Raw genomic sequence first — 16,399 nt, 5'->3', positions numbered from 1 at the left:
AGTGTCCTACTGCTGTGGGGGGGAGGCCTGCGTGACCGCGGCGCCCACACACCTGGCTTGCTGGGCTTGATGCCCATGGGCTGGAAGCCAGTGGTGAGGATGGAGGAGTCGGCCACGTCGGCATCCAGGCCCTCCTTCTTGCGCCTGTAGACCAGGACGACCACAATGAGCAGCAGGGTCAGACACAGGGCCACGGCCACCATGCCCACGTAGAGCGCCACGTCCTCGGCTCCACTCACGGCTGCAAGAGGACGACAAAGAAGAAAGAGAAATTACTAATCAAGGCTGGAAGATGCCCTCTGGTGTTAAATTTTAATACCATTTTGAGCTGCCACAACATATTCTGCGCAAAGGTCTCACTTGAGGACCTGTTTAATGGCTTGTAGCATTCCTTTCCTGCCACCTAATGTTGCTTGACTGTTTCATAAAAAGTTAAGAGAGCCAACATTATCAAATACTGCAGCCATTTTGATACTGTAGCAAGAATTTCTAAAACTCGGTGATCTCGACGTCAACCAGAGAAGAGGGAAGAGTCAGTTTCTCAAGCAGGTTTTCACTGTCATAATTCTTTATTTCTGCACTGGATAAATATATCTTGGGCCAGCATGTTCTTTTACCTCTCTTTTTCTAAGCACGCAACACCCCCAAGAGAAACAGAGAAAAAAAATGAAGCATTTGCTTATGAAATTCTAACTCCTCTTATTGACTGCCTGTCTTGCAAAAGCACAGGAGTGTCTTTCTCCCAAAAGTACAGTATGAAGCTGACAGCCAAGCTGAGACAAACATCAATGTCTCCACTCATTTCTGTCTATGCACTCTGTGTGTGTGTATGTGTGTATGTTTTGCAGCAGAATGGGATTTGCCACGGCTGTCTCCCGGGGCTGGGGGAATTTGGTGGTGGAGGTGGAGGATGCTCCTGGGGCCTTTGTGGAGGGCCATTGTGCTGGTGAGCCACGGGGGCGTAGCGCTGTCAACTGAACACAGTCAAGGAGGGGACGCGCTGAACAGCGCAGCTTTGAGGGATGGAGAACAACAGCAAAGGTTAAAGCACTGCAGGCTGGCATGTGGTGAGTTGACAACAAAAGGAGGAGAACAGGCGCGGGGAAAGCGAGGGGAGCAAGTGTACAAGAAAGAAATTCCGAATTAAAGAAGACTAACGGGAAGACAGCATGTGCCTGCGACTGACAGCATGTGGGATTTGCATTTCAGCAATGAGCAGCAGTAACACGTCCAAAGGGTTTGTGTCAAAATCAACCTGATTACCATTAGGTTTGTCATCTTTTGATAAATATCTCCCGGCTGTCACCACTGTGTAATCCTACTGCAAGACAGGAGCTGCACTCAACCTTAGAAACACGGATCTGACAAGTTTTAATTGGTGTTTGTAAATCTGTGACATGAAAACGCCACAATTGAATTAGCAGAGCGCTAAAAGTTGGGGCGGGGGGGATTTCTTCCTTTCTATCGGCAGCTCTCATTTCTATTCATCTCTTTACATCTATTTGTCCTTCCCTCTCCTTTTGCCTTGGAAAATCCATCTTTGGACAAAGCTGCCTGACATACCCAAGTGTTTAAGAGAAATGCCAGAATCTATTTCATGGGTGATTATCTCAGTACAATCTGATACTTTAAGTAGCGGGATTATATGCAGCCAACCTCTATGGCAGCTCTTTGTAATGCCAGAGATCTCTTGACATGTAATCGATCGAATGACTGGCTGAAGATAAACACCAGACTGTGTGTTTTGTTCTTGATGCTACATAGCACATCTGTACATAACACACTTAAAGCATGAGGACTCTTATCTGACACATTCAACCTTCCTCCACCTCGCAGCTTGTCCATTTACCTGCCTTTGCCTCTCTCTGCTCTCGCTCTCCCTCCTCAGGGAAGCATTGAGGTGCTTAACTGCAGGATGCCTGGCTAAACTTTCCGCCTTTCACAATGAGCTCCAAAAAAGGAAGGGAGAGACTCTGGCTGAACTTCTCATTAAAGTTCCCAAATCCAATTGTCTTGGTGAGCCAAAGGCCAGATGATGCCGTGATATTTGAACTTCTTGTGCTGCAGTCCGCTGGGAGATGTGTAGTTTGACTAAAGACAAAGCAACACCCGTCAGTAAGGAGACAAGCCAGCTGGTTTCTGCTGATTGGATAAACATAGCCTTAGATTGGCCAGTTGCTGTTTACTTGCTAAGGGCACACCAAAGACAAGTGGCTAACCTCAGATGCAAAAATCCAGTATCTCTGCTCTTCCATTTTCCCTGTGCACACCATTCTTGTGCCCTGACAATAAAGCCAGTCAATCAAACAACTCTTCTTCTCTCTTTCTCTCTGCTTTGGCTGTAATCTCTGGTGGCTTATCGGAGCATCCCTGAGTGAAGTTTTATCTGACCCACCAGGTGTCCTAGCGAAACGATCCAGACGCTCGCAACAACCCTGACCAACAACTGCTCTCAGCTCCTCCTGGCCCCACTCATTGATTTTCATGATGCCAGCCAATAATTGAAAGGACATCCATCACAGTTTAATTGACATAGCTAATCAGGTTTTATAATTGGATGGGCTTTACTTTAGTCCCTCTCTTACATGCCCTCTCTCTCTCTCTCCAATCACAGTCCATACCAATTTACCTCTCTTCCTCTCTGCCATCAGTCATTCCATCTTTCATTTCCACTTGACTTAATTGCTGGCAAAAACTTTTGACTCTCTTTGTGTGTGACCTCTCATCATGAGTGACACCCGCCTGAGGATAATCTGTGGATGCGATGAGCCTTTTTCACAGCTGACCTCAGGCCAATCTCTCTTTGCGCCCGTCTCCCTCAGCTTTCACTGCAGCTCCTCAGATTCGCTCCAGGGCTGGCTGGTAGGGGATCAGTTTCTGACTTGAGATGGGCCGGTATAATTCATCTCCTCTAAGGCGATGTATCTGGCTGCTGTTGAAGTTTGGACTCTGGCTGTATTGACAGTCAGCACAATGACCGCACCTGATAGTCCTCGACTCTCTCTACCTGCTTTTTTCTCTCTCCTGCATTGATAAATAAGAGCTTTGGAGCCTCCTGCGCCTCTTCCCTGGGCATTTATCAGGACACCTGAGAATATATTTCATCCCATGGCCAATCCTAGTCACTTGCCTGAAGATGAATAACACGGGAGTTCTTAAGGTCAGGGAAATATGGCTACTAAAACTCTCAAAGTGAACGTGACTATTACTATCTCCACAATACAGTCGTCCCATCCCTCAGCAGGCTCCGGTGAAATATGGCCCAAAAATAAATGTCCGGCCATTTTTCACAAAGCACCGTGACCCCGCTCTGACAAACAAACCGGTGACGAAAAATCTCAGCCTCTGTGCCGCCGAATTAGCCCTGAAATTCAAAAACAGACTAAAGACAAATTAACAGTTTGATGTGTTTTGCTCAATAATTTGTGACACATCCCAAAATGGGATGCTGCTGCAAATTAAGTTCATTACCTTCATTACACACATTAAGCCGAATAATTGTTTTTATGTTGTCCTAATTTCCTGCGCCTCAGAAAACGAGCACCATTATTTTCCCCACTATCCTTTCTCTGCCCTCTAACACCTGTCTCCCATTTTGGTTCTGCCATGCTGCACGCATATTTATTATTTCCCTGCATAGATTTTGCATAGAATATATGTTGGGGTCGACTTGTTTGCTTTATGAAAATGATCCGTCCTGGATCAGATCGTTTTCCAGCTTAGTGTTGCGCATTTATTCTCACATATGTAACACCTAAAACAATAACCTCATCTAACGTGTTTCATTTCTGGCTTAATGAGGGAGATTAGACATGTCTGTGAGGTCCTCAGACAGACGACAGCTTTTGTTGCAGAGTGACTGTGGTTCACTCTGCAGTTGTTGTGTTAGATTACAGTAGGAGAGGAGGGTGCCTTTTGTTTCAGGGGGAAGTTTTCCATCTCGGCTAATAGCCTGCAGACATGGTTGAAGTATGGGAGTTGCTGACAAGCCAAAACCATCTTGCTATTTTGCTTATTATAATACTTCACACAGCAATTGTCTATGGAAACGCATCTGCTGGGAACAGATTGGGACAGGCATTCTTCAGAGGCCAGCGCTCCGCTCTGCTCTGTCAGTGTAAATACTGAGTGACTCTGTGTGTGCGTTTGTTCGGATGTGTGTGTGTGTGAGGAACAATGACTGGCATCTTTGTGTATATATCTTGCTTCTCTGGGGAGGAGCTGCTGACCTTTGATGATGGGCTGACTGAACTCCCTGGTTCACTGCACCAGCCAAACCCGGCTATCGGTGGACACTCACACATACATGCGCATACCCGCGTAGCACTAACACATACACACAATGCAACATTCACATGCAATTCCAAACAATCCCCGCCATCCGAGCATCAGTCTATTTGATCACATCAATCAGAGGAAAATACATAATTCAGTTTATTAATTCAGTGGCCCATGTCAACTGAATCCCCATTAAAACTCAGTGTTTACCATACAGATCAGCCAGAGAGCACACTATTTATAACATTTTCTCTCTATGAGATGCCACCCTGAGACTCATTGTGGGCACGCTGCAATATCTTTCTGTCTTTGATATCTGTAGGAAGTGACACAACTCTCCCTTCATGTCCATCTGGTCTGCCGTGGACCCCGTGGTGCCACTTTCCACTCAGCTGCCGTCTCCGGCCACACGAGCCTTGCCCTTTCTCATCCTGACAGTAATGCACATGCCCTATTAATGACACACAGGGGAGTGGCACCACAGTATAACCTGATTTACATTAAAAAAAAAAACACACATTACCCTACATTTAAATATATGCACAATATTTTAAATGTGTCAAAGTAACTGACAGGTTGTGCTGCAATCATAAGAGAAATGCTTTAATTCCTGGTTGTATTAACAGGTCAGTGACACAGCACCAATCCACATGGTAAGAAGGCGCCTGACTCTAGCAGCAACGATAATTAGAAATGATCATCTGAAAAGGTCACACAGGTGGGGATGAGCCAGCAGTGGGCTGCAGATTAATCTTTTGTCTGTACAAGTGTTTAATGAGATGGGCACCTTTCCTTCATGAACCCCTTTGTAAGATGAACTCAACATCTATGACAAAAAGCTGATGCCATAAGGAGGCTTCAAATGTTTGGTCAGATAAAATGAACAGGATTCGTCCTCTTTCCAAATTGGAATTTTTTTTTTTATAAATTAAAAAAAAAAAAAAAGCATGAAAGAAAAAGCTTTTCCCTCCTATTCCTGTCTAGCATCCTCGCTTTAGGGGCTAATTGATGCTAATGCTGTGCACCTGTTCTCTATGTATTGTTTGGGATCTGTTTGCTATATCTGATGAGGTTGTGAGACTGAACCCTGTTTAATATTTACCTTTGAATAAATTTTTCCACTTCAGCCTTGAGTGTCACGCTGCTGCTTCTTTTTTTTTCTTTTTTTTTTTTTTTAAATTAACAGCGTATGATCTAGCAAAAGCTCTCAGATGTTGTTTTGAGTGCGTTTATTGGTTTTAAAATGTTCATTTGCCACTCATCAGCTCAGTCATAATGTGCAAATACATAACAAAACAACCATCTACTTATCCTTGTGCGAGAAACTGGCTAAAAAACATATCTAAAGTAGATGTTTTGTATTGTTTCACTGAGTTGAAGAGTGAGAGTTTAGCTTGCGGAGCGTGGGCGGTGGTGCACTCACTCTGTGGACACTGCTCGCTGGTACAGTTGAGAGACTGGAGATCAAGCCCCTGGCAGTCTTTGCCCCCTGTGCCAGGTGAGGGCTGGGTGCACTCTCTGCTCCTCCACATCGAACAGTCTGCGCCACATGCTGACCACTTGCTCCACTCGCTCCATCCTCCGTCCACTAGAAACAAATTAAAAATAAAGAAAAAAAAAAAAAACACTGCTGAAACACATGCACAGCAGCTAAAACTCAAACGAATTCTCTTCAAACAATTTATTTTAGTTCACAGTGGTTAACTATTGATTGGAAAACATCAATAAACCAAGCTGTAACTCCCTTTTTAGCAGCAATGTGAATTGGTCAAACTGCACAATAAAGTTGAGACACGAGTGTGGCGTCAAACTATTTGTGCATTTGCGTGTGAGACGAGAACGAGTGGTTGAATACTCTGTTGCCATCCTGTGCAAATCTAAAATGGAAACCTGGTAATGAAAACCTTTTAAAGACATGCAAATCCACTTGCACACACTCAAATCTGGCAGCTGCATAGAGAAACCAAAGCGTGTAAAGCTGCTGAGGGGAGCCATAGTGTCTCTATTCTGCTTTCTTTGTTTATCTTCAGCATGGAAATCAGATGCAACTTTTAACCCCGCTGGAGCGAGGGCGCTGCGGCCTGGTAAACCAAGCCACCAACAAACCAGGGTGAAAGTTTAACCTTTGGGTAAGTGGCCCATACACACACACAGGAACATAACTTTAAAATTTCTCATGCACCCAGCACAACATCATGTACATTTGAGAGAGGGAACCATCTCACCCTTGTTTTGATTTTGTTGTCAAGATGCTAATATAGCACCTGCAGTGTTGCCTGAAGTGCATCCAAATGCATGAGAAAATACATGTGGTATTACTCTGAAAAGAAGAGAAAGTACATTACACCTGCAGCCTGACCATAACTTCAAACACACCCCACAATGAGCACAATGGAAATGGGCCGGTAATAGTTCTGAGCATGCCTGGCTGTAAGAAATATCACCTGCTTTACCACATACAGAGAGGAAGACCATTTTGCAAAGGTGGGGGTAATTTGGCATTGCGGCTGGTGGGGGTGGTGGCCGAGAGTAATATTGAGAGTGACACAGCGCCAGGTCTGGGGAAGGTTACTATAGGGCTAATGGGAAAAAGAGCAATAATGAGCTCTCATGGGGGGGAAAAAAAACACCACTGTCTCACTCTTACTCTCTCCCAAATGTAAGGGTGAAGGGGACCAGACAAGAATTACCAGAACACACACACGCGCGCACTCATACACGGTTAATACACACCTCTATGACAGCAGCAACCCTTCCCCTGGCTGACCTCAGGGCAAGGAAACCTTAGTGCTCATTAATCCCAGCAATAAAGAGTGCAAGGGGCATGACCTGCAGAAAGCAGGTCTGACCCACTGCAGGTCATGAGGCTTTGGTTAATAAAACATAAGTGAGATGTTACTGAGGGCGAGGTTACCTGTTATTGCATAACTATATCAAATAATGATTTTATTTGGTTCTCAAGCAAATCCCCAATTGGAAAACGAGATAAAAAAAAAAAGAAAGACGGAGAGCGCAGAGGGTGAATTAAACCCTGCTCCCACACACACCTATATGTCAGTCTGTGTGCATGTCCTGAAATGACAACTAGAGAATGAGACTATTTGTGCACAAGCGCATATGTGTGTGGTAGGATGCTGACACAGCTTGGGCCTTTTTTTTGCAGTCAGATCCATTTGGCAGAGAGCGCAGAACCAATCAGATAATTGTCCTTGTTTGGCATTGAGTGGACCCATCCGTGGGCCAGTGGGCTGATTATCCAGGCTGGGAATGAGAATGATTGAATAGCGAATTACATCCTAATGAATATATTATGTCGCCCCTCAGTTTATCCACACCACGGTGAAATAAAGGGATGAGATCAACATCTGCCCTGATGAGGTGATGAAATTCTACTTCTCTTTTCCCCATCACAAAGCAAGACTAATCGCCATGCAAATGACATTTTCAAACAAGGGGATTGGCGTGGCAACAAAGTGAGAATGTGGATGAGACACAAGCACTGCGGCCCAAGGCTAAGGAAAATCAAAGAAAAATGAAGATGCATAAACAGTCCTTGATGGCCTGGCTCTGAACACTGACTCTGTGCCCGGCTTTCATTTTAAGAAAGCCAAGAGGTTTTCCATATGAGCACAAGCCAAATAAATGCATGGGCAACAAAAAACAAGACAATGTCTTCCCTTGATTCTTTAAAAACATGCAACAAGGAACAACAATAGAGTCGAGATTTAAGGCTAAAATTAGAACCACACCTCATACTTTTAGTTATTTTTCAGAATCCACATAAGAAAGTTGTTGTGCAGAGACACAGTTTTCCTTATCAAATCCCCAGAAAGAGATTGTTAGCGCTCCTGCAAAAGGCTATGCAGCTGATTTTCAATCATCCAGCACCGCAGGTTTCAGGTCAGGCAGGTCTCCGAGGAGGGACAGTAATACAATAACCCAGTGGCAAGCGCCCGTTTGGACATGTTGCCAAGGGGAGAAGCAAAAGGAATCTAACCATTTTTTAAAGGTCGGTGGGAGGGCCTGTTTAAGGCTTTGCTGTTCAAAACGACAATCGCCGCTGATGGACACAGTCCGAGATCATCAAGCACCCATGGTTTCTGTGTCCTTGAGGGAACCCGAGGAGGTAGACACGTATCACTGAGACCAGCAGGCCTCAGCTTCCACTGTCCTGTCAATGCACATGTGTGTAAGCACCACTAATCCCAGTGCTCCAAAGCTGATGGAAAAACCCCAGAGAACCACGGATAGCTCAGCCACAGAAGTGGGTGATGCAACAGAGATTAATCGTCCAGCGTTCGCCTGTAATTCTGATAAATTTAATAAAAATGAAATCTTAACACTGGATTTTTTTCTTGCTTATTTAGGAGTAGACTGCAATCAATAACTAAACAAATCAAAGTTTGCTCCCTTATTTTAACTAAACCGCTAAAACAGATGAAAAAAAACGTGACAGAGTGACACATGAATAGAGTGCGCCAAAACAAATGGCACCAAATGATTAAAAATGATGCAAGGCTGTCACCAGATGGCCACCATCTTTTCACGCTGAAATAATGGGCTTTTCTACCACATTTATTTCCCATTGCCTTTATTTATTCCGTGGATAAAATATGGAGCCCCCTCAACAATCAGTGATAAAACATCAAGAAAAACACGAATGTTTACTTCCAAAGTAGAATTAGACTTTTGCCTGCAGTGCAGACAGCAGACATACGGGTGCTAACTTGGATGTTTACAACGCATACGCGCACAGACACGTGCACGAATACGCCAGCCCCGAGTCTGTTTATTTTCCATCTAGCTCAATTCTCACGACTCCTGTGGCAAGCCTGAGGGATCTGCGCTCTATTTAAATAATTCACATGAGTTCGAAAGCTCTTCAGGTTGTTTGGTGTTCACTCTTAAATCAAGCAACAGTTTAATTCATTTGTGTGGGGCAGGTGTCACTGAGTCGCTTCCAAAACTGCAGACTAACTTTTTGCTGTTGGCTCAGGTTAGTGTTTGGTGGAAATGTTGGTATGACCTGACACTTTGCCATGGCTATTGGCTCTGACCACAAGTCGGCGCGGGGCAGAGTTGACGAGAGGGAGAGGGATGGACTGCAGAATTATGTGGGATACTTCTGCAGGGATATGCTGGGATGGAGACAAAAGAAATGAAGAAGGCAGCGAGAGGGAAGAGAAATGGAGATAAGCCCTTGCATAGCTTGGCTACTCGCTGTCTCAAGTGTTGATATGCTCTGCTCTGAGCCTCAGGCTTTAGCCTCAGCCGCCTCCTCTTCCACAGCTCCCTGTGTCTCTCCCAGCATGGAGCCCATCTGATCTGCCACACAGGCCTCCGCCAACTCTCATTAAACACTTTGGAGACTTAGACAAAAATACAGATGAGCCTCTCGAGCTTCACACTTTCCCGATGAGAGGTGGGAGCTCACATTTAGATATAAGAGTCATTGTGAATAGATACGTGGAGAGTTTTATTACTGAAGAGGCCGTCTGTGTCAGTCTGTGGAGGTCGATATAATCCATGGATGAAATATGCCTCAGCGCCTATACTCTGAAGGAGTCATGCTACTTTTTGAATGTGGAACAATAAATGGCCATCAGCATTTCAAAAATAAATAAAGGCTCAGTTGGGCGATGCGGAGACAAATTAAAGCCTGTGCATACCGTTGGTTCCAAATTAAAACTGATTTGTTTCCAGCCAATATTCATGCGGCTCTTATCCCTAAAGGATGAGTTAAGCAAATCTAAGAAGCCATCTCTGCACTTGATAATAGGGTTTCACAGCACAAGCACCTAAAAACACAATATACTTTCTGTACCCCATTTCAAAGACCTAATGCTGAGAGTTAAATGCACTAGAGACAGCTAATGATCAGCAAAAAACCCCCCCAAAAAACTTAGTCTAGATAATTAATGAACTCTTGAAACAAAACCAGCATTAAATCATGAATTTTTAAAGTCACAGCTCAAAAACAAAGCCAGTGTAGAGAAAGAAAAATGCCTCTCAAGACCGACTTAAAAATAAAGAACACTACTGTTGAATCCAAATGTCAGCTCCGTCTAAATAAATAACATGATGTCTATCTGTAGTGTCACAGCTTCCCATGTAATTCATTTTTCTCAAGTCTCTTTCTCCTAAAATGGACTGACATCACTAAAGCTATAAGCATGGGGATAATTAAAGTTCTCATCCAGTAAGAAGTGATGCATCTGCTAGGCTAGTCTGTCGCCCCTTCCTGTTAATCATGCACTTTATTAATCAAAGAGGTACGCACACAAACACACACATAGGGGCAGTGAATCTTTGTTGTGTGAGTGTGTGTGTGTGTGTGTGTGCTGGGTGACAAAAGGGATGGGAGCTGTCAGTCAGCTCATCTTCGGGTAACTTCAAAGGCAGGTCTGCGAGCATCGGCGCTGCTTGTGATCGGAAACATCAGCTCATCATCCCCAGGCTCTGCTGCTGGTGGACTTCTGGCCTTGAGGGGGAGCCCTCTCGAGGTGCAGACAGCTGGGGCTTCACTGATGTCACTCACTTCAGACAGGTAACACGTGAGAAAAGGGGGCAGAGACGAGCGTCTGTTGCCAAACAACAGGGCTGATAGGGGTGTGAGCGGGGTCACGGTGCTCGAATGTCTCTCATCAAAAGAAAAAAAAATTGAGTTCTTTCTCCCTCAAAATCTCTATAAACTGTCTTCGCGGAGTACAATGTAATTTTTGTCACAGCACTCCACTACTTGAAATGAAACACTTTCTCTTTGTGGAACAAGAGGAAGATAGAGGGAGGGGGGCTTTGGCCTAACAATAGCGGCTTGGACTGACATTAATTTCTTTAAGCTCATGAAGGTCAGTATCCTGCTTTGCTGTAGAGGAATGTCAAGCATCCCTGGGCACCCCTCTAATTCAATTACTAGTTGCTCCAACTCCAGTAATTCCAAATCCACGCAGGTCCTCACTCCACACTATGAATTTGTGCTCCCTTTGTCTTCCTCCTGGCGAATTCCAGCAGGCCATGTTACTTACAGTCGTGCTTGACATCTAGTGATGTCTTTACATGCTAGATGTGTAAGACAACACCCCGATTCACCGAGGAAGATAACCTCCGTTTTAGACAGGGAAAAGCTGCCACTGCCAGGGGTGTTGTATTTCCCTCCCTGCTATTTACTGCACGTGGGAGATTTCTCCTGTGGTCAGCATGGCTGCTTTGCCCCAGCTATATGTCCGCACACTGATCTGCTGGCAGACAAACAGCCAGCTCCTGCACACAGTCAGGCTTTCTCTACTTCTTTTTCAGCCCCCCCCCCACCCCCCGGGCTTTGTTCTTGCCTTCCTTACACTGTATCTGATTCCACCTGTCTCTATCCCTGCCTACACCTTACACCTCCTTTTTCCAAGCTTGCTCTCTCACTCGCTATCTCTTCCTTTGTCAGGGGCCTAATGTGGGACTGCAAATGAAGCAGCTTGACTTCCATCTCAGGCTACCAGAAATCAATATGTGTTGCTCACTATCAGGCAGGACACTCTCTGCCTCTTCGATGCTCTCACAAGGGAGGATGGGCAAGCAAATGAAATGCCCTCAGCTCCTCGCACGTAAACATGGCACGCAGGCTGACATAATTCAGCTTTTTAGTGCCCATATTTACTACACAGTTTGAGCGGCAAACAATAACAAATGTATTGGCTGAAGTGACAAAATAACATGGCTGTAACCATGTCTCTTCAAGCAGACAGGTCTCTGAAAGAAAAGCGGTGTCTGCATACAGTGCAAAAGATAAAGAGGTATGTGAACAAAGTGTGATAATAATAAATCACTTTTAGCATGAAGCCCTTACTGTGCAGACTAATAGGCTCTGACGTTGCGGTGTAAGCGGTCTAACTGCAGGAAGCAATAAAGCCTGACATCTAAGAAAAGACTGTTAGTGTTGGTACAAAAAAGGCAGCCAAAATAAAGATGAATTGATGACTTCTAGATGCAAAAAAATGCAAAAAGGAAGCCACAGGAAGCCAAGCGCCACAGGACAAACAGGGTTGCCTGGGAGTTACCTGGACAGGTGGCCACACAGGCACTTTTCTGGACGTTCTGCCCCTCACAGGATGTGCCTCCATTCAGTGGCGTGGGGTTGGTGCAGCTCCGACTCCTCTTCTGCCAGCCACGCCCACACACAGCACTGCAGGACGACCAGGTGGTCCACGTGGACCAGCCACCGTTGACTGTCAGACCAGTGCCAGGGGGGGTATGGAGGGGTGAGGTAAGGGGGGGGGGGGTGGTTGGGAGGGAGGGAGGGATGAATGAATGAAGGGACAGAGCAGCCAGGATTACCCGACATGCACTAAGGAAAATAGGCGCGCTGCGCTAGAATAATCAAGACTGCTGTTACACTCTTTTGGTTCGCCACTGCAAAGTGAACAAATGGAAGAGCGAGAGCAAAAGGGCCGCTTCCTGCGTCTGAGTTACACAAACTGCAGTGAAAACAAAATGGCTTCAACAGGGAGCAGAAAAATCTGACAGCGTGCCATCGTTCACCTTTTCTCCGAGGAAGGTGCGGCCACTGCAAACTGCAGCTCGTGGACATTTTAGATATCAAAATCTCCCTCTGAATTTCACCAAAATAATACGAGGCTATAATAACATCACTGCAACGCCATGGCACTTAAAACCACAAAACCAGAGTCATACATGCACGAAAACAGAAAAACAACAGTGCCTACTCCTTGGACCAGCAACACATTGCTGAGAAAAACAAATACATCATGGTTGTTCTTCAAATTCAGATTGTGTCCTTCACAGATCTGCCGCTGATTTCACACCACAACATATCATTCTACAAAATCAAGTAGGCCATTCTTTGAATTGGAGAGACCACCACTGAAAAATGTATTCCTCTTTTATTTATTTATTTTTTTAAGAGTTGAAACTTAAAGTTCAAGCAGTTGAAAAACTCTAAATTTCTATTATTACAGCCACTTGCTGAAGCAAACTTTAACCATCCATTGCCACTTAATTGGTACCATGTCTCTCAATCATGGCAGGTGATTACATCAAATCATCCTGTATCTACCGTGTTTCCTTCAGCTTACAAGATACAGACATTCCTGATTTATTGACTTGAACAGCACTGTCGTTCTTTCTCTGTACATACTCCCTTCCTAATTTCCCCCTAACACTCTCCTGTGCTCGTCGTGGCTGAATCATTTCCTTGCCCTCTCTTTGCGATTGATTGCCCGCCACGGCGAGGTAAATTGCCAGGCAACTCGGCCCCTGATTACCTCTTAGCGCAGAGTGCAGTCACACCAGCCAGGCCTTGTTAAAATGCATCTCTGGCCCCCTGTTGAACCCCCTTTGAAAAGTAGCAGTTATTATGACTTGCTACATATAGCGAGATTAACTAGTATAGTAGACTGTGATACCCTCAGCTAACTGACTCTTTTTCTAGAAGCAATGCAAGTGAACAGCAGCAACTTTTTCTTTTCTTTTTTTTTTAACAAAACACCCTCTACCATCCTAAATCAGTGTTGCAATGGTAATAAATGTCATCAAGCAAATAGTGTGATGGAAAGAAATAAAATTACACATGCAAGCAACTCAGTTTGTTCACATATTTCTGAGTCTGTGAGTGAAAAAAAAATCACTGTTTGACAATACAAGAAAGGCAAACAAAAAGAGTGCGAATGCTTGTGCCTTCACAGTTAATTCAACTCCAGATTGCTTCTTTACATCTTTTAACAACAAGCTAATCAATTAGGAATAATTGTGCTTCTTTAGCTTTATGCTGGAGGCTTGGAGGAATGTATGATAATGTGTTCTGACTGCATGCTCCAAATTAACACACTTTTTCAAAAGTGGTGAAAATGCACGACTCAATTTTCAGCTACATTTAAAGCTGTAACATCTGGACCCCCTTCAGGTCTGTGGAATTAAAAAACAAAAAAAAAAGAATTAACCTAATAAAAGAAAGTTAATTTGAAGTATTCTGACAAAGACCTGAAAGACACTTGTCTCACTTACTGTTTATTACACTATTATTGTTAAAGATTGATTTGATAATTACATTTCTTAAAGTAAAATGCTGCACAAGTCAAATCAAAAGTAATGCGCACAGTTTTTTTTTTCTCCCCACTGTAATTCATCTAAATGACCAACATTTCTGTGATACACAATACAATCACGCTTTCTTAATGCAAATTTGTCCTACAAGCCAAAATCCAACAAAGTTTTATAGAGAATTGTTGCTGACTGGACGGGCAGAGGGACTGTGATCATCAGTGGTAACTAATATTAGCAGTGCAACTGATAATCAGTCCATATATGATCCCCAGATCTTTTCAAACTCTTTCGTTTTCTGTTAATGCAAATGTCACTTTTTCCATAGCAAGCAAGATCTATTTTTCCAGCATACAGAAATTTTACATTGGGATATTAAACAACAGAAAATATACCATCTTTTTCTTAACATAATTTGATGATATTTGAAAACATATACACATGAAAAGAACAAACATCCAAAGGACTCTATGCCTTCCTGTGAAAAATTAATTACACCCCAGGTATCAGTAGCCTGTAGAACCACCTTTAGCAGCAATATCTTGAAGTAATAATTTTCTGTATAATTTTATCAGCCTCTCACATTGTGGTGGATGAATTTTGGTCCACGCTTCAATGTTGCTTCAGTTCTTTGAGGTTTTCAGGCATTCACTTATGCACAGCTCTCTTAAGGTTGCGCCAAAGCATTTCAATCAGATCGAGGTCTGGACTTTGGGACTTTGATTCTTTTCCTTTTCAGCCATTCTGTTGTAGATTTGCTGCTGCGCTCGGATCACTGCACAACTCGAGATTTAGCTGTCAGACAGATGGCTTCACATTCGACTCTAGAATACTTTGGTGTACAGAGGAGTTCATGGTGATTGAAGGTGCCCAGGTTCTCCCCTTTGGTCTCGTCTGGACGTTGTTCCAGAAGTCTTGTGGTTTGTTTGGCCGTGCTGCCATGTCCTTGTTTTTTTTTTTTTTTTTTTAAACCTTTATGAGGTTTGCTAACTGAGGCCTGCAGAGTGTGAGATGTAGCTCTTTGGTTTGTTGCGGTTTCTCTTGAACATTGCACGGTCTGAAAGTGGGGGGAATTTGCTGGGACGTCCACTCCAGGGAAGATTGCGGCATTGTGTTACACACAGACCTGAATGCTCCAGACCAGCAAAATGCCAAAATTTCTGCTTTTATAGAGGTGCTCACACCTGCTGGTGATCAATTAATCAAGTGCATTTGAATATCAGCACCTGGCTGCTGCTTACCCTTTTAATTCCTATGGAAGTAGTAAGGGTGCACTTACTTTTTCACATGACTGTAAATCAGTGGATTGTGTTTAGCAGTTACCTTCTCCAGCTTTCTTTCATTAGTTCATTAACACTTATTTTTATGCATTTTTGATATCAATTTATCTGAAGGGGTCACCATGACACATTGCCATCAACATAAAGGAGCTGTTACCATGTTTGGCATGTTACACTTTTTGGTTGAATGGTCAAATAGAAAATTCAGAGGCTTTAAATACCCAGAATGCATCATATGTTTCCCATTTTTAAAAATACATTTGCAACTTAATCATAATAACTTTTTCCAATTAGAGTATTATACAGATATTAAAGAAACCCACATTCAAATATACCTTATAGCAAAACAAACAGAATGCAAAAACAACAACAACAAAAAACTGAACAGGTAGTGCCTTTTATTTGTGGCACGCACTGTGTCAGATAATAAACAAGAAATGCTGCTCTGCCCCTACAGCACATCACAGTATCATCTTTCTCTGGCAGCCTTAACAAAAAAACAGACCCTGTGTCAGGCATTGTGTCACATTATCCATCTATTATTCCCAATGTTGTTTTCATCAATCGTTCCCTCGTGATTTCCATCTTCTGTTCGCGTGTAGCTGAGAATTACACCAGGCTGTAATATATTCAAAACTTTTGTAGTGCCAGTAGCCGTGGAACCCTCTGTGATAGAAAATATGCTGTTTCTCTGCATTTTAATAAAGGCCAGTCTGCTTATCAAGCCAAGTCATTATTTACAGTTTGCTGTTAATTCAATTTCTGTTCTCGTACTGGATCCACTACAGAGGAGGAGG

At 43.7% G+C, this 16,399-nt stretch overlaps 1 protein-coding gene across 1 annotated transcript in view; it reads right to left on the bottom strand.

Annotated features, from left to right (window-relative positions):
• The window catches only part of unc5a (unc-5 netrin receptor A), a 144,236-nt gene that overhangs the window by 23,389 nt on the left and 104,448 nt on the right, over positions 1–16,399 (bottom strand). The window contains exons 6-8 of the mRNA XM_030739111.1: positions 12,324–12,491; positions 5,702–5,866; positions 53–241 (exon numbers count right to left, since the gene is read on the bottom strand). Of these exons, the coding sequence (XP_030594971.1) occupies positions 53–241; positions 5,702–5,866; positions 12,324–12,491 (522 nt within the window). The remainder of the gene's footprint in view (positions 1–52; positions 242–5,701; positions 5,867–12,323; positions 12,492–16,399) is intronic.

This window comes from Archocentrus centrarchus, chromosome 10 (genome assembly GCF_007364275.1).
Source record: "Archocentrus centrarchus isolate MPI-CPG fArcCen1 chromosome 10, fArcCen1, whole genome shotgun sequence".
Classification (NCBI taxonomy): Eukaryota; Metazoa; Chordata; class Actinopteri; order Cichliformes; family Cichlidae; genus Archocentrus; species Archocentrus centrarchus.
Note: the sequence above shows the minus strand (reverse complement) of the source record. Positions and strands in the feature narration are given on the sequence as shown.